The sequence below is a fragment of the Meriones unguiculatus genome, chromosome 11 (genome assembly GCF_030254825.1).
Source record: "Meriones unguiculatus strain TT.TT164.6M chromosome 11, Bangor_MerUng_6.1, whole genome shotgun sequence".
In the NCBI taxonomy this organism is placed as follows: Eukaryota; Metazoa; Chordata; class Mammalia; order Rodentia; family Muridae; genus Meriones; species Meriones unguiculatus.
The window spans coordinates 19,499,266-19,522,804 of NC_083359.1; the positions used below are offsets into that span (position 1 = coordinate 19,499,266).

Consider the following 23,539-nt stretch of genomic DNA (forward strand, 5'->3'; position numbering starts at 1 on the left):
TGTCCTTACAGAGCATTTTGCAGAGAATCGTCACACCAGAGAATTTCAGGGGCTGGACCAGCAATAGGCAACTCAGCTTTTCTCAATGGAAGCTCTGTGGCTTCTGCAAGTAAGGAATTTTGTTTTTAACTTAAAATTATAAATGTAGGCCGGATGGTGGTGCCACATGCCTTTAATCCCAGCACTTGGAAGGCAGTGGCAGGCAGATGCTGAGGCCACCCTGGTCTACGGAAGAATTCCAGAACAACTAGGGCTATACAGAAAAAAAAAAATCTCTGATTTAGTCACTGAAGTTACAGGCAGCATGGGTACAAATCAAATTAGGAAAGGGACCGTGGTAGAAGATGGTTGTACGTGTGAGACTGCATGCTCAAATCTTTGTGGATTTGAAAACAAAAAATTCATGTTCAGCTGGTTAGTCAGTCTGTCCAGGACTCTAATTCATGCAATGATCCCACTCACATTTAGAGTAGTTTTTTGTTTGTTTGTTTGTTTTTCCCCACAGCTAAACCTCTCTGAAAACACCCTCAAAAGCAAGCCCAGAGGTGTGCCCTCTAGGAGATTCTAAAGCTAGTGATAGTAATAAAGATAAACCTTTGTATTGGTAAATGCAATTTTTAAGGGTTGATGGTTTGCTCTCTGGTGAAAACTACCATATCTTTCAAAGGCATCTTCTTGTGGCATCTGAAAGATGGCTTAAACATAGAATGGGTTCACTATTTTATCAGAACACTGATCCCATACAAGAGGAGCTGACATGATTTAGTAATCTTTCAAAAGCCCCATTTCTTGACTTCTTCACCCTGGTGTCTACCAGTTCAAGCTACAAATTTGGGGATGGGAGGACACATCATTTTCCTACAGTGTTAGATTTGCCAAATGTCATCTGGTATGGGTTTTGTTGCTCAGGCTGTGATTTAAGTAATTACTACCTTTGAATTTATCTCCTGAACAGATATTAAATTATGTGTATGTGTGTGAATATGCAATGTGTGCAATTGCCTGTGAGGGCTAGAGACCCCAGCTCTCCTTGGAGTTAGAGGTAGGGGCACTTGTATGGGGAGTAGGAACTGAACTCGGGCCCACTGAAATTATAGAACATTCTCTTAACCACTGAGCCATTTATTCAGCTCCCCGTAATTGCCTCTTTCCAGATTTAATATACCTAGAAGACAGCACACAGATAACAAGTAGAATTTAGTAAGAAATGACTTTAACAAAACAACAGCAACAACAGAAACTCTGGAAACAGAATTAATAACTGGGTAGACTATCTCCAGTTCACAGCAGTACCGGGAGGCCAGCTTTTTATTTTCCATTTTTAATAAAATCCACACAGGACATTTGAAATCAGGCAAGGAAAAGATAAATTCCAGAGACTAAAAGGTAGATAACAGTTCATTTCAATGTTTTATTTTGGCCCTTTTTTTTTTTTCTTAAAAATGTATAATTTCTTTGATCCCTTTTGGATGTTATTTAAATGTTATGAAAAATACCAGTGTAGTTTAGTGTCTCTCTGTGGAGTCTGCCACATTTCACTGTGCACTTACATGCTTACGATTACACAGCTACAGAGAGAAAAGCACCGTTTTATAGACGCCCGAGTCTTCAGTTGTGAACTCTTCATCTTAGGTTACTGATCTTTTTGGGATAGGCTCTCCCTAGGATTGCTCAGGCTGCTTCAAATTCATAGACTCAAGCAATCCTCATGCCTCAGGGTTTTCAGTAGCTCAGGCTACATGTATGAAGCACTATGCCTGCATCTCAAGTAATTTTTAAAAGCGTCTTTCAAGCATGGATATTTTCCTCCTACCTGCTGCACAAAATTTATCCGAGGGTTAGTTGAGGAAAACAAGCACAGGTCCCCATATTCATTACACTTATTTCGTCTCTCAAGCACTTTCTCTGAAGAGCTTTGGTTTAAGGCTTTTACACATGCAAATCTACTTTTTAAGGGTCCTCATCCACATGAATTTTATAATGATTGGTAAGGGATGACCTATGGTTGAAAAGCTTCCCACATGTGTTACATTCATAGGGTTTCTCTCCAGTATGAATTCGCTGATGTGCAATACGTGAAGAGCTTTGCCTAAAAGTTTTCCCACAGGTGTTACATTTAAAGGGTTTCTCACCAGTATGAATCCTTCGGTGCTGAATAAGAGCTGAACTTTGGCCAAATGACATCCCACATTCCTGACATCGATATGGTTTCTCTCCAGTATGAATCCGCTGATGGTTACTTAGGGATGAGTTACATCTGAATGTTTTCCCACACTCATTACATTTATAGGGTCTTTCTCCAGTATGCATTCTCTGATGCTGGATCAGAGCTGAACTCTGTCTAAAGGCTTTCCCACAAACTTTACATTTGCATGGTTTCTCTCCAGTGTGAATTCTTTCATGAATAATAAGAGTTGAATGGGAACTTAAGGCTTTGCCACATTCGTTACAATTATAAAACTTCTCTCCTGTATGAATTATTCGGTGTCTATTGAGTCTTGAGATGGAAGTGAAGCCTTTTCCGCATTCATTACATCTGTAGGGCTTTTCTCCAGTGTGAATTCTCTCATGTTGAATAAGCGAGGCACTCTGACTGAAGGCTCTGCCACACTCGCTACATTTGAAAGGTTTCTCTCCTGTGTGGATCCTCTGATGGTACCGAAGGGATGAGCTAGACTTAAAGGTGTTGCCACACTCATTACACAAGTAGGTCTTCTTTCTGGAATGAGTTCTCTGACATCCTGGAAGGGATGTGGATGCCTTCCTACCTGGGTTGTATTTATGAGGATTTTCTCCAGCATGGACTTTCTGGTGTACAAAAAGATCTGACCTTCGGCCAAAGGATTTACCACATTCCTTACACCTGTAGGACTTCTCTACAGTGTGGGTTCTTAGATGTTTATAAAGGGATGTACTGAGAGTGAAGGCTTTGCCACATTCTTTGCAAACATAAGGCTTCTCTCCAGTATGAGTTATTTGATGTTGAATAAGGGCTGAACTTTGGCTAAAGGCTTTTGAACATTCTTTGCATTTAAATAATTTCTCTCCACTATGGTTTTTTTCATGTTTACGAAGAGATGAGGTGTTGATGAACGTTTTCTCACACATACTACATTTATAGCGTTTATCTGGAGTGATCTTTGATTGATTAGATAAAAATGATGTCTTCTTGAAAGTGTTTCGTTTTTCACATTCTGGTGATCTTTTTTCTCTATGTGACTTTGGGCTAAGATAATTGCTTTTATGGATTCTTTCTATAGTCAAAGTATTCTTATTCTGCTTTTCCTCTAATTTGCCTTCATACATGAAAAGGTTTTCTGACTTCATGTTCAAAGGTTCATTTCTTTTAGATTTTCTCCTAATCAATTCCTCATATTGGGTTTGAGTTGATTTTGTGGTTCTGTGACTGAGCTTCAATCCTAGAAAGGGAAAAAGAAACCAGAAATGTTTCTTGTGATATAAAAGTTGACTACCTAGGCTAGATATTTAGAGTGAAGAAATTCTAATGCTGTTTAAATAGAGTCTTGGTATGTGGTTAAATATAAGGAGGGTGGAATAGAAGAGTTAGTATAGAAACATAACTGATGGAAACGTAAGTAGTAAAGAAAAACAATAAAATAAGGCAAACCCACCTCAAGACGATGACTAAACAGGGACAAGAAGCTGGGAAAGGCAGGATCCAGAATCCACAGGTCCATAATAGGCACCTACATTGCCACCTGCTAAGTTTGCCTTTCACCCCACCCACCAACAGTATCTTTCAGATTCAATTTAAAAGTTTACTGTGAGAATCCTTGCTTAACTTTGATTATCTATGGTCCTTTTCTCCAGCCAGTATTTCCTGTTTTCTGAGACAGAATCTCAGTCTGTAGCTCAGCTCTCCTTCAACTCATGACCACCTGCTTTAGCCTCCTGAGTGCTGGGATTATAGGTGACCACTTCTGAAGTACTGATGTATTATTCTGTACCTCTCTATAATTAACAAGCAGATCAGCTTGTTCTACCTCTCACAAATCCTCTTGATGGTCTCCCATATGTGTGTATATATGCATATACACACACACACAGAGAGAGAGAGAGAGAGAGAGAGAGAGAGACAGAGACAGACAGACACACAGACAGACAGACCTAACTTTCTGTTTTGAGATGTAGTCTCTCTATACAGCCTCAGTTGGTAGACTATGCTGGCTTGGAACTTACAGCAATCCTCCTTCCTCTGCCTTCCAAGTGCTGGAAATATAGGCTTGTTTAGTAAATCTTACTTATACCTACCTAATTTGAAGAAAGTCAAATAGTCTTGATTACTTAAACATGAATTTCAAATATATTAGTTACAAGCCCACATAGAACTGCCTTCCCAAACAGATTAGGAAGATCTATTAGGAAGATCTCATTAAATTAATTCTACAAGTGCCCTAAGGTAGGCATAAGGCCACAAACTGTAAGCTGGAAAAGCAGCCTTATCCATGCAACAAGCAAGAGAGGTCTTAAGATTTGAGTTTGAAATGGCAACTAAAGGCTCATATATTAAAAAGCATCACTACTTGTTGTCTGGGTAGTAACTGGATCATTAATGGATTCCCAACCCAATGGGATCAGAGAGAGATGGTGGAAGTCAGGAGGTAGAGCCTTGCAGGTTACTGGAGGAGTATCCTGTACATCTTGTCCTTACTTTCCCCCAACTTCTGGACTGCCATGAAGTGAGCAGTTCTCTTCTGCCATACACTCGCACACACACTCTGCCTCACTACAGGCCCAGGAGCAAGGCAGCAAAGCAGCCATGGACTAAAACTAAAGCCACAAGACAAAGCCTCTCCCCCTTTAAACAGTTTTCTCTGGTATTTGTCACAGCAATGAAGAGTCTGACACACTACCTCTGGCCTTCCTGTAAAGAAAGGCTGCAGTTCTGACACTTTGCCATTACTAGAATTCTGAACACTTCAATCAGGCACTGTATGCGCATCTTCCCCATAGCTGAAGTGTGGTAAATTCTTGCCACCAGCTCTGGATTCTCCTTCATGGGCTCTTATTATACCTTTAGTATTGAACTTTCTTCCCTCTGTGATGCTACCTGGTTTCAAAGCTGCCACATGAGTGACTTTCCCACTCTGCTCAGAGTACTTCATAGTAGTACCTTTAAACAGTAGCTAAAACTTTCATTTAAATATGTTCTTTTTGAAATTAGCCTGCCTACATCTGAGCCAGTGCTCTCCTGTAAGGAGCCAGCCTGGCATGGCCACAGGCATCTTGAGCGTAACTGCCAACCTGTATGAGCTGGCATGCATTCCAGACCCGGCAAGGTAGTCACTAACATTGGTAGCTGAGTGTGTGCTGTTTGCTAGCTTTGTTTGCTCTTAACTGCCACTGAACCTATTAACAGTTTGAGAAGTCTGGGTCTATCCAGTTGGCCACAAGCTGCCTTTACCTAGGAACCTTCATTGAGCTACTACCCAAGATGTGTGTTCATCTCTAAGTTCACAGTAACATGCACTTTGTGCAGTGCTGTGCCTGTTTGTGTCTTCAGTCTTTCAGCCTTCTCTGCTTTTGCCAGACTGTTCTTGTACACTGTTTTTACCAGAGCAATTTATTCTATTTTTAAAAGTTTTATTTTTATGGATGTATGTAGTCATGTGGGTACAGGGCCTATGGATGCCAGCAGATGGCACTGGCCTTCTGGAACTCAACTTGTAAGCCACATAAGCTATTCAATGCAGGTACTAGGAGTCAAATTCCAGGTTTCTGTGGAGCAGCAAGCCCTCTTAACTACTGAACCATCTCTGGAGCCCAAAGCAAGATAATTTTCAAGGCCTTTTCTGATTCTTAGTACAGACTGACATTGTAAACTTTTCAGTAGCTTGCTTTTCTGTAATTTTTTTTTTGTCATCTTTCAATCTTCTGTCACCTGTATACATGAGTAGTTGGTCATCAAATTCTCTTCCGGCCCACCAGTGAAAATACCTAGCAGTTATCACTAATCCAAGTTCAGGATCTTATTCCAGAGGGACCAGTGCAATTTACTCTCACTGTTCCTGACTGTAGGGTGTCATCTTTCTGGCACTGCTTCCTTAAGAGCTAACCTACACACCTCCTCTTGCTACTTCAGAAAGCACAGATTCCTCGTTTAATAATTTATCAAATAAAACAATAAATACCTAACTTCAACCTACACATGGGTGAGCCTCAGTAAGTTTACAATTTGGCACAGGAATGAAGAAATCAATAGGTAGTCATGGGTGGGCATGGTGGCTCACGCGGGCAATCTCGGGATTCTAAGGCAAAAGGACTGCTGCTAGTTCAAGGCCAGCCTGCACTATACAGTAAGTTCCAGACCAGCCTGGACTAGAGGGAGACCTTGTTTTTAAAGAAGAAATCATACAACAACAGAAATGCAAGTTAGAAGTGGGTAATATAAGCACAGAGAACCATCAAAATTCTCCTTAGATAGTGAGGGTGCAGGTAAGGAAGGGGCCTAAGTGCTGGTTAGAGTTTTCTGACACTCAAGACAGGATCTTAGAGTCAGCAAAGGTTACACAGGTTGAAAGAAACGTCAGTCTTGGTATCCAAGCCAAATTTCCAGATCTCTTTCCTGAAGTGCCCCTCCTGACTTGCAGAAAGGACATAGGAGGACATAATGTGGGCCAAGGGAGGGGAAGGGCTGATGCAGCTACACGCTTAAGAACCCCTAAGAATTGTGGCACCACTACAAACTGAGAAGACACAAGGATAGTTTCCATCCTGTCTCAGAGCGTACAGGGCCATGGCAAACCTGGCCTTTCAACCTCCAGAATTAAGACAATGGATTCTAATTGTTTTAAGCCACCCAGTTTATTTTAGCTGTGGTCTCTGGCATATCACTATGAGCCCTCACGTCTCTTCCACTAAACCAAGGCTAAAGCTGTTCCCAGCCATCATTTCATCATAAATGTGTCAGAACCACTCATATGACCGCACCCACATTAACACTGTCATTTGCAGGTCATTGGTTTATTTGTGGTTTATATGGGAAAATCACTCCCACCTTCCCATATAAACCACAAATAAACCAAACTGCCCTGACACAAAGTCATTTGCAGCAATCTCTGTGTTCTAAGCCACAAACCTCAAGTGCAATTAGTCATTTGCTTCATATGGCCTTCGATATTTAGAGAGGGCTTCTCCCTTTATTCAAGCTGTGCGGTCATTCCTGTGTTGTCTATGGAACTAGAAGCCCACTCTAGCCAGCACTGGAAAACAGAAATAAAAGAAACAAGTGCTTCCACGTACAGGTGAGGAGGAGGAGACAGATCAAGAGCACATGCTACTATGTAGTGATGGTGTGTGGAAGGGAAATAAGCACGCTTAAATGAAGAACATGGAGGGTGGAGCCATGTTTTAGATGAGTGATGTTTGTTCCACAAAAGTGGCAACTGGGCGGAAACCTGTGAAACACAAGGAACTCAACACAGGCGTTCTCGTGACTCCTCCCTCTGCCCTGTGCAGACTCTCAAATCCTAAATCAGCCCATTTGCTGGGCACGGGAGAATCTCTTGCCAGTGTCTCCTGGACTCTTCTACCTTTCTCCTGGGTCAACATTGGCTCCTTTAGTCACTAAGCTAGATGACACTCAAACTTCACCTCCCAGACAGACATGCACGTGCACACAGAGCATGGGCTACTGGTTCCTTCCATCACCACTCCCTAAGTTAGATGATACTAAACTTCACCTCCCCCAGACACACACACACACACACACACACACACACACACACACACACACTGGCTCCTACCCTGTACTTAGAACACTGTGTGTCATTTTCTATTAGTCCTCACTGAACTTCTCCACATAGCTGACTGAGGAGGCTTGGCTTCCTCTCCTCCCTGCACCAAACACTCCATAAGCGCAGGACCCTGCTTTATCCATCTACTTCCACTTCGCTGGCACCCAGCACACAGCCTGTTGAGCATCTATGAAGGGCGAAGCAAGCAGACGCCCACAGTGAAAGGGGCTTCCCAGACTCATCAGCCCTAAGTGTCTAGCACCATAGCAACCATCTCTCCAGCACGTCCCTTCAGGTCACATCAGGTCAGGCTCAAGAGGTCTTTCCTCTTAACCACCTTGCAAAAACAGTTTCCCAGGATCCTACTCCCACCTGGTCACCTCAAAGCTTCAGGGCTCTGACCGCACTTGTGAGTTCCAACCCATCCACCTTACAGAATTCCCCACTGGAGATCCGTATCCAAGTAACTCACTCACATCTGGAATGAAAACCACTCCCACCCGAGACTCATCAAACGGGGTCTCTCTGGACTCCTGACGTCAGTCTTCATCTATGCCCCACTAACTTTCTACTTTCACTTGTACAGCAGCTCCCTGAGGCTCCCTGGCTGGGCCTCACTTTCAGTCCATCCTCTATAGCACATGCCACAGGACTTCCTGAAGAACATGGAGTCCAGGGACCTGTGATTCTCTGATGCCCACCCCCAGCTCCTTCTTCCTGCTCTGGAGGCAGAAGAGCCAGGCTCGGCTGTTGGGGCACTTTGGGAAATGATCTTTGTACAAATTTGAAACATTATATGGAATTATAATTTCCCCAGAGTAACTTTAAAGGGTACATTGCCTCCAAACCCTTCTGTCTATGTTCATGTGTATAGCAAGCGTGTGTGGCACACATACACACACTTTTTTTTTCAACCTAGTGGTTTCAGCCTAATGGTGCACTGAAACTTGCCTCATTCCTTCCCACTCCCTGGAGCTGTCTTTATCGCTTTATCAAAGGTAGTGATGATCACTACCTGCACAAGGACACACCCCAGTTTCCTCAGCTGTTTTACTTACAGACCTTTAAACTGTTTCTGAGTAGAACCAGCGTTCCCAAAGCTATCAGACTACACAGTGGTCATTTACGTTTCAGATACTTCCAGTTGTCCTCACACAGAACACAGCTCTCAGAACTGCACCAAGACACTTATTTCAAGACCCTTAAGACTCTCCCATTTCATTTCCTTTTCCTTTGCACTTTGAACTTCAGCCTGAGTGAGTTCTCTATCATCCTTTAAATATACATCCACAAACACAGACTCTAGGAATTGAACCCAGGGCTTTATGGGCACCAGGAAGGTGTTCTTACGAGTGCTGTGCTCCATCTCAGCCTCTGATGACTCCTTGTGGACTGAGAACCTGAAGATGTTTCCCAGCCCACACTCCAAGCAGCACCCTCTCCTCATTCTCCACATTGGGCCTGCCAGGCCTGCGCACTCACTCACCAAGAGAGAAGCCTCCGGGACCTTCTTTCTCCACTTTCCAGGGATCCTCTCCTTGCTGCAGCAGGGCGATCACCTTTGGTTTGGTAAACAGGAATCCTGCTTGTAGACAAAATTAACTCGTTAACTAAAAGCCAGACAACCACACAAGACTGAGAAAAATCTCTTCAGTTGCAGAAATCAAGTGTGTCTAAAACGTTTACCCCACATGGCCCTTTGCAGTAAAAGTATGCAGACCTCCAGCAAAGGCAATGGGAAGGAGGTTCCAGAGATGGATCAAAGCTGTCAGCTAAGTGATGAGCCAAGGAAGCTCAGAATGATGGCTGGTGGAGAAGATGCCTGGACCATGAAGAACCTTTCCCACTCTACACCAAGGGAAATAATGTTGGCACTGGCACCTCCTTCACTGCCCATGGGCAGTTCCAGGCTGCTGTGGGAAGTATGTATTAGTACTTACGAAGACCCATCTATATGACCCTAAGACAAAACCCTGCTAAGGTCTACAGTGAGCACAGCCTCCCTTCAGGGAAAGAGGTGCTGAGGTCTCCTTTCTGAATCTGCCCATGGGGCATCTCCTCACCCAGCGAGGCCAGGTTGCTGTAGTTCTCCAGCATCACCTCTCGGTACAGGCTTCTCTGAGAGGAATCCAGCTTCTTCCACTCATCCCGAGTAAAGAGCACAGCCACGTCTTCAAATGTCACTGACACCTGCGAAGAAAAGCCAACTTGAGGAGCTCTGAGGCCAAGTAAGAGACCCTGACTCTAAAGATCTGGAGAGCCATGGGAGAAGCCATTACATACACCTGTACATCCTCACACACAGACGTGCCCATCCAAACCTATCACCAAGTACACAAGAATACACACACACACACACACACACATATATATATATATGCATGCATGAACACCACATCACAAAAACATATACAAGAAAGAAAAACTTAAAAGAAAAACGAATAATCCACAAAGTAAAGATGGAAAACAAACCACCACCAGAAGCTGGAGAAGGCTGGGGAGCAACATACGGACTGTCAGGAAAAGGAAATAGATAAACAAACTTGTTAAGGGCAGAGAGAAAAATATAGGGGCGTGAAGGGCCAGAAAATAATTTTCTCAAGCATGTATGTGTGTTCTGTTCATGCTCCTGGCATGTTACTTGTGGAATCTGTGGGCATACACCAGACTGGGATTAGGCAACAAAAGCCTGTTTATCAAGAAATACAGAAGTCTAGAATTGTGAACACGGGGTGCGCTCCCCACAGAATCCACCACCCATGGAAGGAGGCCCAACTCCTCCAAGGAGGACATGGGCTCAATATCCTAGTGAAGACTGGGCTGTGTGGAGAACTGCCAGGAAGGAAGAAAAACAAACAAAACTTTCTCCTTCCATTAAGAAGTGAAATGGCAAGACGCTTACTTGAGACCTCGCTTCCCTTTGCTCAGGAGCCATGCTCTTTCTGCAGGTTTTTCTTCCGAAGGTGGGTGAAGGTGGAGGAGGATCTGGAGGAAGAAAAAGGAGAAAAGGGTAGTACCTGTTGCTTCCCATCCCTCAGAAGCCGCATTTCCCAAAGCCTCCCATCAGCTGAGCCTGGCTCTTCTGCCTCCAGAGCGGGAAGAAGGAGCTGAGGGTGGCCATCAGAGAATCACAGGTCCCCAGGCGACACTAGACTCCATCACAGAGGGGACTCACTACGCTCCCATGTGTCAGGCATTACTCCTACACTGTTCACATCTAAGTTGGCAATGCCCAGCCCCTTCAGACAGGAAACTGATAACGGATCGCGGCCACAGTGGGCACAGTGGGGTTTCACCTATTCAGATCTGCCCACAGCCAGGGGCGGTGTTCCTCTTCCCCACGCGTTGGCTCCCAACTGCACTGCCGCTGTCAAGGGGTCGATTTCCAGAACCCCAGAGAAAACTCCAGAAATGGATTCAGGGGCCCAGGACAGGAGAGCTGCACGGGAAAGATAACCTGGGCTGGCCCTGCCCCGACCGTGGGGAGCACACTCTAGAGCTGAAGCAGCTGGAAACGCGCATTCCTCCGCGTGCCCGAGGCCGGGGGCGGGGACGCGAAGGAGGCCACGCCAGGCCGAACCCAGCCCAGCCCAGCCCCCGCTGGCATCCGAATAGACCAGGCTTTCGCTCACCTTGCCCCCGGCTCCCGCCGCGCCTCACAGAGGCTCCGGGAGGCCGCGCGTGGGACTTTGCCCAGGGACCTTGGACTCGAGCCTCGAACTGTGCCACAGACGGCCTATGACTCGGGAAGGCTCACGGTGGGTCCGTGCTAGAAGCCGAGGGTGGTCGGCGCGGAGGCCTCTGGGTAATGTAGTCCACTACGAAACCCACGGATTCTGGGATTTGAAGTTCCTCTGTTTGTATGGGCTGCGACCCGCTCAGCTACTCTGGTTCGTGGAAGCCTCGGAAGCAGGTAGTGGACACCGGCAAACAAAGACCGGCTTGTTAGGTAAATAGTAAAATATGTTCTAGGTTCGTGGAAAGGAACCTGACACGAAGTACCCTTTGAAAGAGCTTTATTATAAGGTATTAGTGGAGCTGGAGAGGGGCTGAGAGGTTTAAGAGTCCCTGCTGCTCTTGCGGAGTTCAGTTCCCACTACCCATATCAGATTGCTCACCACGGAGGGTAACTCCAGCGCCTGGGTTCCAACGCCCCCTTCTGGCCTCTCTGGGCAGTGCTTGCATTTCGTGCTCATAAATAAATCCTTAAAATTCATCTTTTCCCGCAAATGAAGAAAAGGGGGCGGGGGCAGGGAGAAGAGTTATGAGAATCAGGTCACAAGTAGCCACGATGGGGACCTGATGAGGAAATCAGACCCTTCAGCTCCCCAAAACAGGAATTCCTTATTCCTGTAAGTTTGGGAAATGAAGTGTTCCCCACCAAATGACCTAACCCGTGTGCCAGGAGTCACAAGGCAAGGCAGGAAGGCACTAAATATATAACTAAGCTATAATTCAAGGTTGTCTTGGGAAACTGTGGGAGCTGGGCTGGCAGCTGAGAGAGGAGGAGAAATAACTCCGTGAGCCTTGCAATGTCACAGCAGGTTGTGTCTCCACTCTCAGTCCAGAGAGGGAGAGGCCTGGGGTCTGACTTTTCAGGGTCCAAGACAAAGACAGCTGTAGGATCTGTGTTCCAACACTGCTTTGTGCCAAGTCCTATAATAAGCCATTTGAAAAACATCTGTAAGACAAACATCATTACCCCGAAGTACTTTTTTTTTTTTTTTTGTAAAAGACAAGAATCAGACGATAAGCTGTGAACATAATTAAGGACTTGTAGGAGAACTGTAATGAGAAAACAACACCAACAACAAAAGAGTAAGGTGAAGGGCAGCCTAGACAGATCAGAATATGGAGCCCAGACTTGAGGCAACAATTCAGGAGAGGAGAAACTGTTCTTGTAAATTTTGTGGTTGTGACATTCACCTGAGAAGGTTCTAAACAAAGGGCTAGCTTGGGGTCATGCTCTGCAAATTGAAAGTCCTCACCTGGCTGCCTCCATTGTGTGTCAGTTGATGGCAAGGCAGAACATCTTCAGAAGAAAGGCATAGAATAAAAAAGCTGTGCACTTGGTGACAGCTGGGAAGCAAAGAGGAGCTAACAGGAAGAGGCGGGGAAAAATAGACCCTTCAAAGACACCTCTGGAATTCTACAGTTCCGTAACACCTCAAAGTTGGTTGAAATACAGAGTCCATCGATGCATTAAATCAGTATCTATGTAACAGCCCTTATGAGCAAATCCTCTGTGGACAAGCTTAGAAACAGCCAGATGTGTGCTTTACCAAGCTCTTGTGTACCCCTCAATCTAATGAAACTGAAAACCAATAGGAATCATCACAGAGATCTTGGAGGAACAGCCAGTGGGTAACTGTTGAAGTTAGAAATTTTTATTTAGGGGGGGCCTTCAAAATGGCTCAGTGGGCAAACCACCTACCGCCCAGGCTAACGGCACGAGTTCAATTCTGGGAATTCTCACAGGTTGTCCTCTGGCCTCCACGCGTGCACTGTGGCATGTACACCATTCATACGCTCACAATAAATAAACGTGGAACATTTTCCATTGCATAATCAATTTGGGGGTGGCACTGGAGAGTGAGCCTGAACCCCTAGCTGCCTGGGCTAGGATGTGGCAATCTCCCTGAGCCACATCCCCAGCCCTCTTTTAACTTTTGAGACAGTCTCATGAAGTTGTCTGGGGTAGCCTGGGGCTCGCTCTGCAGAAGCTGGCCTTGGGTTTTCACTTCTTTGGCCTCAGACTCTGAGCTAGCTGATATGATGGGCGTTCACAGGCCAGGCTAGTAAGCATTCCTGGTATAATGTTCTCCAAAATGTTCTTGGTGCCCATATGTTCTTGAGTAGATATTAGTGGTTAGGGTTTTGGCTCTTTTAACCCCAGCTTAACCTGTCATTCATGTGTGCTTCACTGTTAACAGCTGGAGCCCCAGAGTATTTGTTGCAGCTAGGTAACTTTTAAAGCTCTTAACTGACACTTGTTTGTTTCAGTGTATTCAACTGAAATTTTTTCACTAGTTGCTAATATTATTTTTAAGTTATTTTTTTATTCCATCAACATCCTTGAAGGTACATCTTTGAAGATTATTTTCTTCAGTTTCTTGAAATCAAATTGCTGTGTCGAAAATAAAACTGCTAAATTCTAAGGTATTTGAGTCCACTGCCCTCCTGGGAGAATTTACAATTCAAATTTTCAGTATTGGTTGATGACAGTTTGTATCTTGTACCAGCATCCACTTGGGATTTTTTTTTTCTTTTTAAGTATTTTTCTGTGTTGTAAGAAGTTATTAATATTTACTATTGTTTTTATCTTGTAAAAGTTGCTGCTAATCTTAAACAGCTGTATAACCAAATCACCACACAGAGACTGGGTTTTTAGTTAACCTAGAACACAATGCTGGGCAATATTTACTCCCTCCTAAACCTCCAAGCCCTCAGTTTCCTAACATTTAGATTTCCCACATTATACTTGCTTTTTGTGAAATCTTAGGTCTGGTTCATGCTCCAAGTCCTCCAAGCTCTCTCCTCCCACTCTGCTCTCCTTGTGCTCTCTTCTCCTCACCTCCTCCTCCTTCTCGCCCCTTCCTGTTCTCTAGCTCCTCCCCTCTTTCCTGTCCTCTGGCCCCTCCCATTGCACAACATTGTATCTAGTTGCTTTGTGTCCTGTTTACACAAGAGTTGAGACAGGATGCTTATAGTGAGTATCACAATACAATATCCAGATTGAAACCAGAGAGTTGGGGCTAGGGAAATCAGCATTTGAATTAACAAGGGTAAGGTATATACATTTTAAAAGAACATTATCCCAACATTTCCCCCTTTAGGTCCAATAAAAGGCTCCTTTTCTTTCAATACAACAATAATTATGAAATTATGAAAACTGTTAGGTAAGATCTACACGTGCAATGTCTAGTCCATGTGTATTTAGCACATGGAGAGGGTATCTTAGGAGAAAGTGTCTGATTATCCTATCTATCTTGACAAGTTTAAAGTTCTATACCTAAATTAACTTTTATCCTTATTGGTATTACCTATATAAAAAGATTTCTTAATTTCTAAACAACTTAAATGTGGTACTGTAATTATTTGGTCTTCAACCCCATCAGAGACTTGAAAAGGAATAAAATTAGTTATGAGAGTAAATAGGAAGTGCATGTTAGCAGCTTCCAAAAAATAAAAAATTGACAAAGACAGTTTGCTGCTGAACACTTAGTCACCCATAACTCTCTATAACATTGGAGCATCATCTTCAGCCTTCTGGCTCAGAATATTTTGACAGACATATACATGAAGCAGGAACTATTTAGGACTTGCTTACCCTATCTTGGCAGAGTTTAGCAGTCGACTTGTCCTGTATTTAAGCTTGCCCATTTTAGGCAGAATTTGTCTGTTGTGAAGCGAGGGTATTTTCTTTACCCGAGTGGCTTGTTTGCCACATTTGAAGCCATCTCCATATGGAGGTTCTTCGATGCTCATTATGTTCTTTCAGGTAGGCGGGGTGCTGCCAGGAAATGACTTGTCTCATTGTCAAAGAATCTTTAAAATAATAAGAACATTTTAAATGCCATATTCTGTAGGTCTCTGAAGTTTTTGAAGACTACCTATCTTTATGTAATTGCTTTGTAAACAAAATCATATCTATCTGTTAAACCTATAATGTATACTCCTGTGATAAATTAGACTAGTGTCTGACATGACTATGAGTTGAATAACTAACAATTAACTTGCATACCTAATATCCTAACCACCTTTTAATAATAGTCTAAAAGTATTGGAAGTAACCTTGACTTTCTATCAATATACTAAAGCTTATACAAATGTATGAAAATACTTATTTTTTATCAATATACAAAATCCTATACCAGAGTTAAAATTAACCTTATTTGTGAATAACAAATAAAACCTTAAGTTGAGTAGATTCAATAATCTACCCTTTTTTCTATTTCTATAAAATATCCCTGTATATCCCTTGTTTCACTTTGAATAAGACCATTAATAATAAACATCTCCCAATGACAATAAAATTTTGTAGCCATAGCAAACAACCAAAAACATACCCAACCCCCTTTAAAGGAAATTGGACGCAGTTCTCATGAGTTTCTTCTAGCTGACATTGTGGACATGTAGAAATCCTGTAGGGGACCCAAATAAAAATGGTTATAAGCAAGCAATAACATTTGTGGTCCAATAACATTTGAATATTGAGAAATTTCAGGCTTAATAAAAGTCCTCTTTGGAACAGTCTAAAGTGCTGCACCGGTTAAAATTAGTAGCTTTCTTCAAAGTTCTTTTGGGAGCAGGCTTTGATGAGAAAACAGCAATTGAAGCAGTTGAGGCAAGAACAAGCAGAATGCTGGAACATGCAAGATGCTGGAACAGATGTGTCAATGTTTCATCATGCTGAAGAATGATTCTGTTAGGTTTGATCCAGCATCTCTGGTGTCCGGTTCTTTTGTTCTACAAACATATAATTTCTCACAAGCATTGTAGAGTTCTAAAATTATAAATATATGAGATGTGCAGGATGAAACTAAATGTAAGCCATTTTTAATCTATATCAATTAAAAGGTTAGCATAATACATGTTGAAAATATTATAGCCAAGGATTTATTGGCCAAGTATTGTTAAAGTTTTGGCTGGAGACATATTTTTATGTCTCAGTCAGTTTTAGAGTTGTTCCCATGTAAAGGGATTAGCAATATAAGTTACCATTTTTATTGAACATACAATCATCATCAAAACAAGGTTAGATAGATTAAAATATCTTTTCGGGCTCTCGCGTGCCTGTTGTATTAGGCCAACTGCTACCTATTTCCCTAGAGAAGCCTTCCATTAGAGAGACAAGCTGGTTGCCTTGAGCAATAGAAAATGTATGTTTTAAGTAAACTTTATATAAACTCCTTTTTAATTTAGAATATAAGCATACCATAGGTATCTTGTACCTGTTTTGAGGTTTAGCCCTAGATTTTTATATATGTTGTAGCTATTTGTCCTATCCCCTAGTTTATATAGAATGGGCAGTTATGCCTTTATAGCCAAACTTTATTTAAACTCCCTCTTACCTTTAGCATTTAAGCATACCCTAGGCATCTTGTACCTGGACTTTACAATGATAGTGGCTATTCTTTGGCTTGCCCTCTTTTTAATATGAGATGGACAGTTTTTTAAACATATGAATATAATTTTTGAGTTTTTAGGACTAAACTAGGTTGGCATGTATTTCGCCAACTTTAAGCCTCTTGGTTTTTTGTTTTTAAAGCATGACCAACATTATTCCCCTGTGAAAATGTCTCACATTTGAAAGGATAAGGTAGTTTCCAGAGCAGTGTGACAGTATCTCTCTTTACATAAACCTAAAAATGATGTGAATCCAACCTTTAGACCAGTAAGGATATAACATCTATTATTAAGAAAAAAGAATTTACATGGTAACCTTAAGGAAAATTTTGTCATTTAGAATCTTAGACTATCTCTGTAAGTGGCTAAACAGCAGGAGTTGCTATCCTGGCTTTTATTATGTAAATAAGCTTGATCTACAACTCAGAGATCTGCGTGTTTCTTTTTACTTTGTGTTGGGAAGAAAGCCATGTGCCTTCACCAACTTGTTCAGATATATATAGTTTCAAATCAGTATATTTGTAACTCAAAGCCTTTAAATGAAAATCAAACAAGAGACAAGAAATTTTTAAGTTTGGAATCAGGTGTGCCAATTTACGCTGTAACAAACAAAGCCCAGTTGGTTATTTTAGTTGATTTTTCAATAAATTGGCGGACCCTTACCAGAAAGAGCTGACAAATACCTTGCAGCCAGAGAGCTTTGAATTTTAGCCGTTATTAATCTAATTATTTGGATGAGTACTATTGTCTGTAACTTAATACCCCAATCCTTGGCTTTTTCCCCATTTTCTCCTTGAACTTTCTTGGAGAAGGCATGGAGAAGAACCAACACCATTAAACTTATTGCAACCAGATCCATGAATATGACAGCCAAAATGAAGCCAAAAGGGATTAAAGCACCCTCTGCCATGGCAATTTTTGGATTCTTAGATTAGTTGGGTGCCATTTGTTGTAGTCGGTTATTAATATTTACTATGGGTTTATCTTCTAGTAATGCTGCTGTTAATCTTAAAACAGCTGTATAACCAAATCACCACACAGAGACTGGGTTTTTAGTTAACCTAGAACACAATGCTGGGCAATATTTACTCCCTCCTAAACCTCCAAGCCCTCAGTTTCCTAACATTTAGATTTCCCACATTATACTTGCTTTTTGTGAAATCTTAGGTCTGGTTCATGCTCCAAGTCCTCCAAGCTCTCTCCTCCCACTCTGCTCTCCTTGTGCTCTCTTCTCCTCACCTCCTCCTCCTTCTCGCCCCTTCCTGTTCTCTAGCTCCTCCCCTCTTTCCTGTCCTCTGGCCCCTCCCATTGCACAACATTGTATCTAGTTGCTTTGTTTGTATCCTGTTTACACAAGAGTTGAGACAGGATGCTTATAGTGAGTATCACAATGCAATATCCAGATTGAAACCAGAGAGTTGGGGCTGGGGAAATCAGCATTTGAATTAACAATGGTAAGGCATATACATTTTAAAAGAACATTATACCAACATTTCTGTATTTAGGAGAGATGTGATTTTTGTCTGCTTGATTGTTTAGTATGTAGTTTTGGAAACTTGTGAAATTATGCATACAAAGGAAAATGTTATCCCTTTTTTGGTTGTGAGCCTAGTCTTTAATGGCTGACCCATCTCTCTAGCCCTGTGTTATCCTTTTTTAATAGTCTTGCTCTGTTGACCAGACTGACATCAAAATCTTGACCCACTCTTCTCCATTACTTCCTGGAGTCTTAGGATCACAGGGATTGCCACCACCCTTCCCTTAGGACTCTTCTTTGCAGTGGTTTGGATTTGAGCTGCTAGTCTGTTCTACTGGCCATTTTTATTGTGATTTTATTATTTCATAAATTCTTTATATTTTTCTATATATTACCAAAAACCTTTTCAGGTTTTCTATCACCTATCTACCTACAAACCTATCATCTGTTTGTGTAGCTATCAGCTATCTGTCATTTGTCTGCTTATCATCTATCAATATAGGTCTCTTTCCACCCATGTGTTAAAGTCCTAGCTGCTAAGCTATTGGAAAAAAAGGAAGTCCAGTCCATGAGTGTGACCCTGAAGGTACATCAGGAAGCCAGTCACTTCCACTTTCTCTCTGCTTTCTGGCTTCTACTGAGGGAAGCTTAGCTTCATCACACGCTCCTGGCCATGATCTTTCTTGCCAAGATTCCAAAACAGTGCAGCTCAAAATGATGACCCTGAACTGAATATTCTGAAATCGTAAGCCTAAACAAATCTTTCCTCTTTTTCATTTTATTTTCTCAAGTATTTTGTCACAGCAATGGAAAACTAAAACTTCACTCTTTCTCTGTGTGAAAATCTACTGGAACCAGGACCGTTTGTTGCAAAAACTCCCTCACTTCAGCAAATCACCTCAAAGTCTTTACAAAACCCAATGAACTTCATACTTAACCACATTCAAAGTACTGAGCCCAGCCCCTGATACCTGCTTCACTCAAGACATCATGGATCTGGGTGTCCACTTCTTGCCAAAGTGGAATTACAGGGACTAAGTTCATTTTTCTGTTGTGCCGGAGCCTGCTGGCAGAGTTGAACGGTTCTTGAGTCGGGAGTGAGGATTAAAATTAATAAACCAACACACAACACATGGGACCTTTCTGAGAGGCTCTAGCAGAAGCTAGACGCCTTGCTTTATTCCAGACTCCTTTTAAGCCAGACTCCTTTACTCAGCAAAAAGAGTAAACTCACAAGGAAGTTAAGCAAAAGGTCTGACTTTGACAAGACACCCCACCTGCTGTCTCCAACAAAAGGAGATAGACTTGGAAATTTATCATTGACTCCAGTGAAGGCTATGGTGAAGGCAGTCTTTCTGCTGAGATCTAAATATCAAAGCAGCCTGGCAGACCAACGGCTCCCAGCACTGTTGAGTGCTGGATAAGAGAGGAGCCAATTTCAGACAAATGAAACAAATGAGGGGAGCCTTGCAGGTACCCCAGCTTCTTGCCCTGAAGGGTTCCCAGCTCTGGCACAGAATAGGCACATAGATGAGGCCCACAGACTTCCTGAGTAGAGGAGATTGAGCTGAGAGCCCAGGGCCACCAGGATACCTGGGGGCTGCAGGAGAAAATGGTGATGAGAGCAGAATTACCCCCGGCTACAGAGGCTCCCGTGTACTAAGTGGGCTGATGACTGACACATGTCAGGTGCTGCCTGAGGTTCAGGAAAGGCCGACCTGAAAGAACCAGGTGTGGGGTTAACAGAGAGTCAGAGGTGATGCCTGTACCCGACCAAAGTGGAATTATTTGAGAGGTTCATTTGCTATGTCCCTTTTTGTTGCGGATATAAGCATGGTTTTGTTTTGGCCCCAGGTGTGGGACGTGGGACTGATTGAGACTGGCCATAGCAGCAGACTATTTGCCTCATGCAGCCTCTGAGGGCAGCTGCAGATAGTTTAACTCTGAGGACTCTGGAGAGAGAATAAATGCCAGAGCCCAGAGAGTGGAGGAAGAGAAAGAACAAGGTTGCTCCTGTTTCCCCCTTGCTGCTCCTGGTTGCTGTTGTGAGACGAGAAGATGGAGATTCCTGAAATGAGGATTGGGTTGGCTCCAAGGAACCTGAAGACCCTAACCAGCAGGAAGCAGCTATGAGAACTGTGCCCACTCTCCCACTAATCCTTTCTTTCTCCTACCTGGTGTTGGGGTGTTGAAAGGGATTGGGATGGAGTATGGAGAAAAAGATATAAGAAGCATAAATAAAAGAGTTTTTAAAAAGTACATCAACACATTTGCTTCTGATTATCTATTAGGAGTTTCTATCCCACTTCAGACTGTTTAGTTGCCAAATAAAAGACACAGATTTTTAGACTTATAATAAGCCTAAAAGCACTACAGCTGGGCAGATATCAACCCTCTGAGCTATTTTGCTACTTCCCAGCCGTGTTTCCCACTATTACTTGCTGTATTGTTCCTGTCTGGGGTGCTTCTGCTCCATCAAGCCAGCCCTCATGGCCATGTGCCCACAGTCCATACTGCCCCATGGTGACTTCCTTCTTCTTCCTCCTTTCCTGCCTTGTGGTCCCTACCTGAGGCCCCAATCCCTGGAACCAAAGCTCCACCAACCTCTCTTCTGCCCAGCTATAGCTGTCTAGCTTTTTAATCAACCAATCAGTGGTAATTCAGGAGCAAAGTTTACAACATTAGTCAGTGTACATGAGAAAGCACTCATCTGGACTGCAAATAGATCTTGGGGCCCAGAATTTAGCATCTGAATACACAGATCACCAGGCCAACTCCCAACACCCAACTTAGAAACTAGAAGATGTTCTTTGAGTACTAGGCTGGAATGCAGTGGGGTCTTCCCCGAGGAGGAAATGGTCAGCTATAGCCTGAGATCTCCTCCATGCCAACTAAAACACCTTAAAACCAGGACTGGGAGATACCAAGCTGCTTCAAAACAGTTTGACTACATTCCAGAAAAAAAAAAAAAGCTCCTTGTTTGTTGCCATATAAAACCATTCAGAACCCAAAAAGAAGATAAAGTTAATATAAATGTCTCATAACACATTCCAGCCAGGACTGAGAGGAGACAAGAACACAAACATGGAATTGTAAACCAATAAGAAATGGCAGGTATGGTTCATTTGGAAATGAAGCAACACACACCTCTAATACCTTTGTCAAAGAAGAAACTGTGTCTTATGAAAGGGTTGCAGCAGCAATGGGTACAAGGTCAAGGCTCGGGGTTCCTAAGCTGTGGACTACGTTAAAGATATCTAAAGTAGCAGAAATCTCAAAGGAAAAATGTCCCTAGCATGATATCAGTATAAATCAAACATAGTGAGAGGATGCCAGCCATCTCCCCAGGGAAGTGTGTCAAATATTAAAGAGAGATATGAAAAGTTTTAAAACTGATTTGAACCACAACTGTAAAAATCTAGTGAAGGAACAGAAAATTAAGGGCTGGAGAAATAGGATGGCAGTAAAGAGTATTTGCTGCTCTCTCAGAGGACACAGGTTCCCTTCCCAACGCCTTCTAACTTCAGTTCCAGAGGCTCTGACACCCTCTGCTGGCCTCTGCTGACACTGCACTCACATGGTAAGGCAAACACTTGTATACATAAAGTAAAAGTAAATAAGACTCTAGTAAAGGAACATAGAATTAAACAATAATAATGATAAAAATGACAAAACAAAATAATAGTGTTGCTGTTATATATTTATACATAACATGTCTGAGTTAAAAGTAAACAAACAAACAACCATAGGGCGAAAAAAAATTAAGAAAAACATAGTCTAAAGAAACAAAATGGTTCTAACCAGACTAACTGATGGACACATTACTGATGTTAAAACTATGGGTAGGAGATACATAAGTATAACCATAATTAAAATATGGATTCATAATGACTAATGAGAATTTGAGACAAACAAGATCAAGTAGATAATTTCAGCAGTGATGGAAATGTTAAGAAGAATCAAATAGAAACACGAGAAAGCTCCTATGGTAACATAAAGGAAGACTGATTCTGATTACATTTATCTATTTATGTGACACATGTGCAGATGCATGTAACTGTGAGTGTGTGCATGTGTGTGCATGTGCGTGAGTATGCGTGTGGTGGGGGGTGTCTTAAGGACATGGATCAGGAACTGAGACAGGACCCAATGACCTGCAGTACTAAAAGTAGACACCAAACAGAGCAAGAGACCACGGGCTTCAGGGAAAAAAGGGGCTGGTGACTGTTTTCCTCTCTGTTTTTCAGGCAAGGTCTCTTTAAGCAGCCTAAGAACTCACCTTGGAGCTCCAGGCTGGTCTCTACACTTGGAGCAGTCCTTTTCTCTCTCAGCCTCCCAGGCGCTGGGATTAAAGCCTACCCTCTAATTATGTATAACACAGACCAAGAGTAGACACCTCCAGACAAGACCAAGCAATCTCCAGGCAGTCTGAATGGTGGCAGTCTTCCCTGGAACGCCACGGTGTGTGGAGGCTGATGGAGGTGAGCTCTTCTGTGCTTGTCCGTCCCAGCAAGAACTCCAAGCCAACGCACTGCACCCATGATTACCACTGTTCCCAGGAGCAAAGTCCCAGAGAGAATGGATGACCATAAGCAGGAAAATGTATACAGGAACTGTAAGCTTTCATCAGCCATAAAGAAGAACGAAGTTATGTTCTTTGCAGAAAAACAGATGCAACCAGAGCGAGGGAAGCTAAGTGGAGTTGGTCAGATTCAGAAAGACAAATGCTACATGCTTTCTTTCATTTGTGACTCCTGGATTTTATACAGATATATAAAATCATATATGTACACAAGACACAAAAGTGGAAATAAAGGAAGGAGCGAGATTTAATTTTCACCTTTAAAAATAATTTGTTGTTGTTGTTGTTGTTATTATTATTATTATGTGTATGTGTGGTGTGGCCACCACAGATTCATGTGTTTGAACGCTTGGCCATAGTAAGTGGTACTGTTAGAAAATGTGGCCTTTGGGAGGAGATGTGGCCTTGTTAGAGGAAATATGTCACTGTGGAGGCAGGGCTCTGAGGTCTTAAATGCTCAGGCTGTTGTAAAACACATCTGCTCTCCTGCTGGTTGCCTTCAAATCAAGAAGTAGAGCTACTGGCTCCTCCAGCACCATGTGTGCCTGCATGCCAGCGTGCTGCCCACTGTGAGGATAATTGACTGCGTCTCTC

The 23,539-nt window shown here is 42.7% G+C and overlaps 1 protein-coding gene across 5 annotated transcripts; it reads right to left on the bottom strand.

Moving 5' to 3' along the window:
* Nucleotides 1-1,300: 1,300 nt before the first annotated feature.
* Nucleotides 1,301-16,590, bottom strand: LOC110559100 (zinc finger protein 354A). Of its 5 annotated transcripts, none has more exons than XM_060363755.1 (6): nucleotides 15,827-16,590; nucleotides 15,088-15,305; nucleotides 10,660-10,742; nucleotides 9,821-9,947; nucleotides 9,244-9,342; nucleotides 1,301-3,419 (listed from the first exon to the last, which is right to left on the bottom strand). In XM_060363755.1, the coding sequence occupies exons 3-6, from the start codon at nucleotides 10,690-10,692 to the stop codon at nucleotides 1,951-1,953; spliced, it is 1,728 nt and encodes a 575-aa protein (XP_060219738.1). In that variant the 5' UTR covers nucleotides 10,693-10,742; nucleotides 15,088-15,305; nucleotides 15,827-16,590; the 3' UTR covers nucleotides 1,301-1,950. The 5 variants fall into 5 exon arrangements, with proteins under 5 accessions (XP_060219738.1, XP_021510039.1, XP_060219737.1 ...); XM_021654364.2 differs by lacking the exons at nucleotides 15,088-15,305; nucleotides 15,827-16,590 and adding exons at nucleotides 11,054-11,196; nucleotides 11,390-12,994; XM_060363754.1 differs by having other exon boundaries at nucleotides 15,088-16,590.
* Between the last annotated feature and the right edge of the window lie 6,949 nt (nucleotides 16,591-23,539).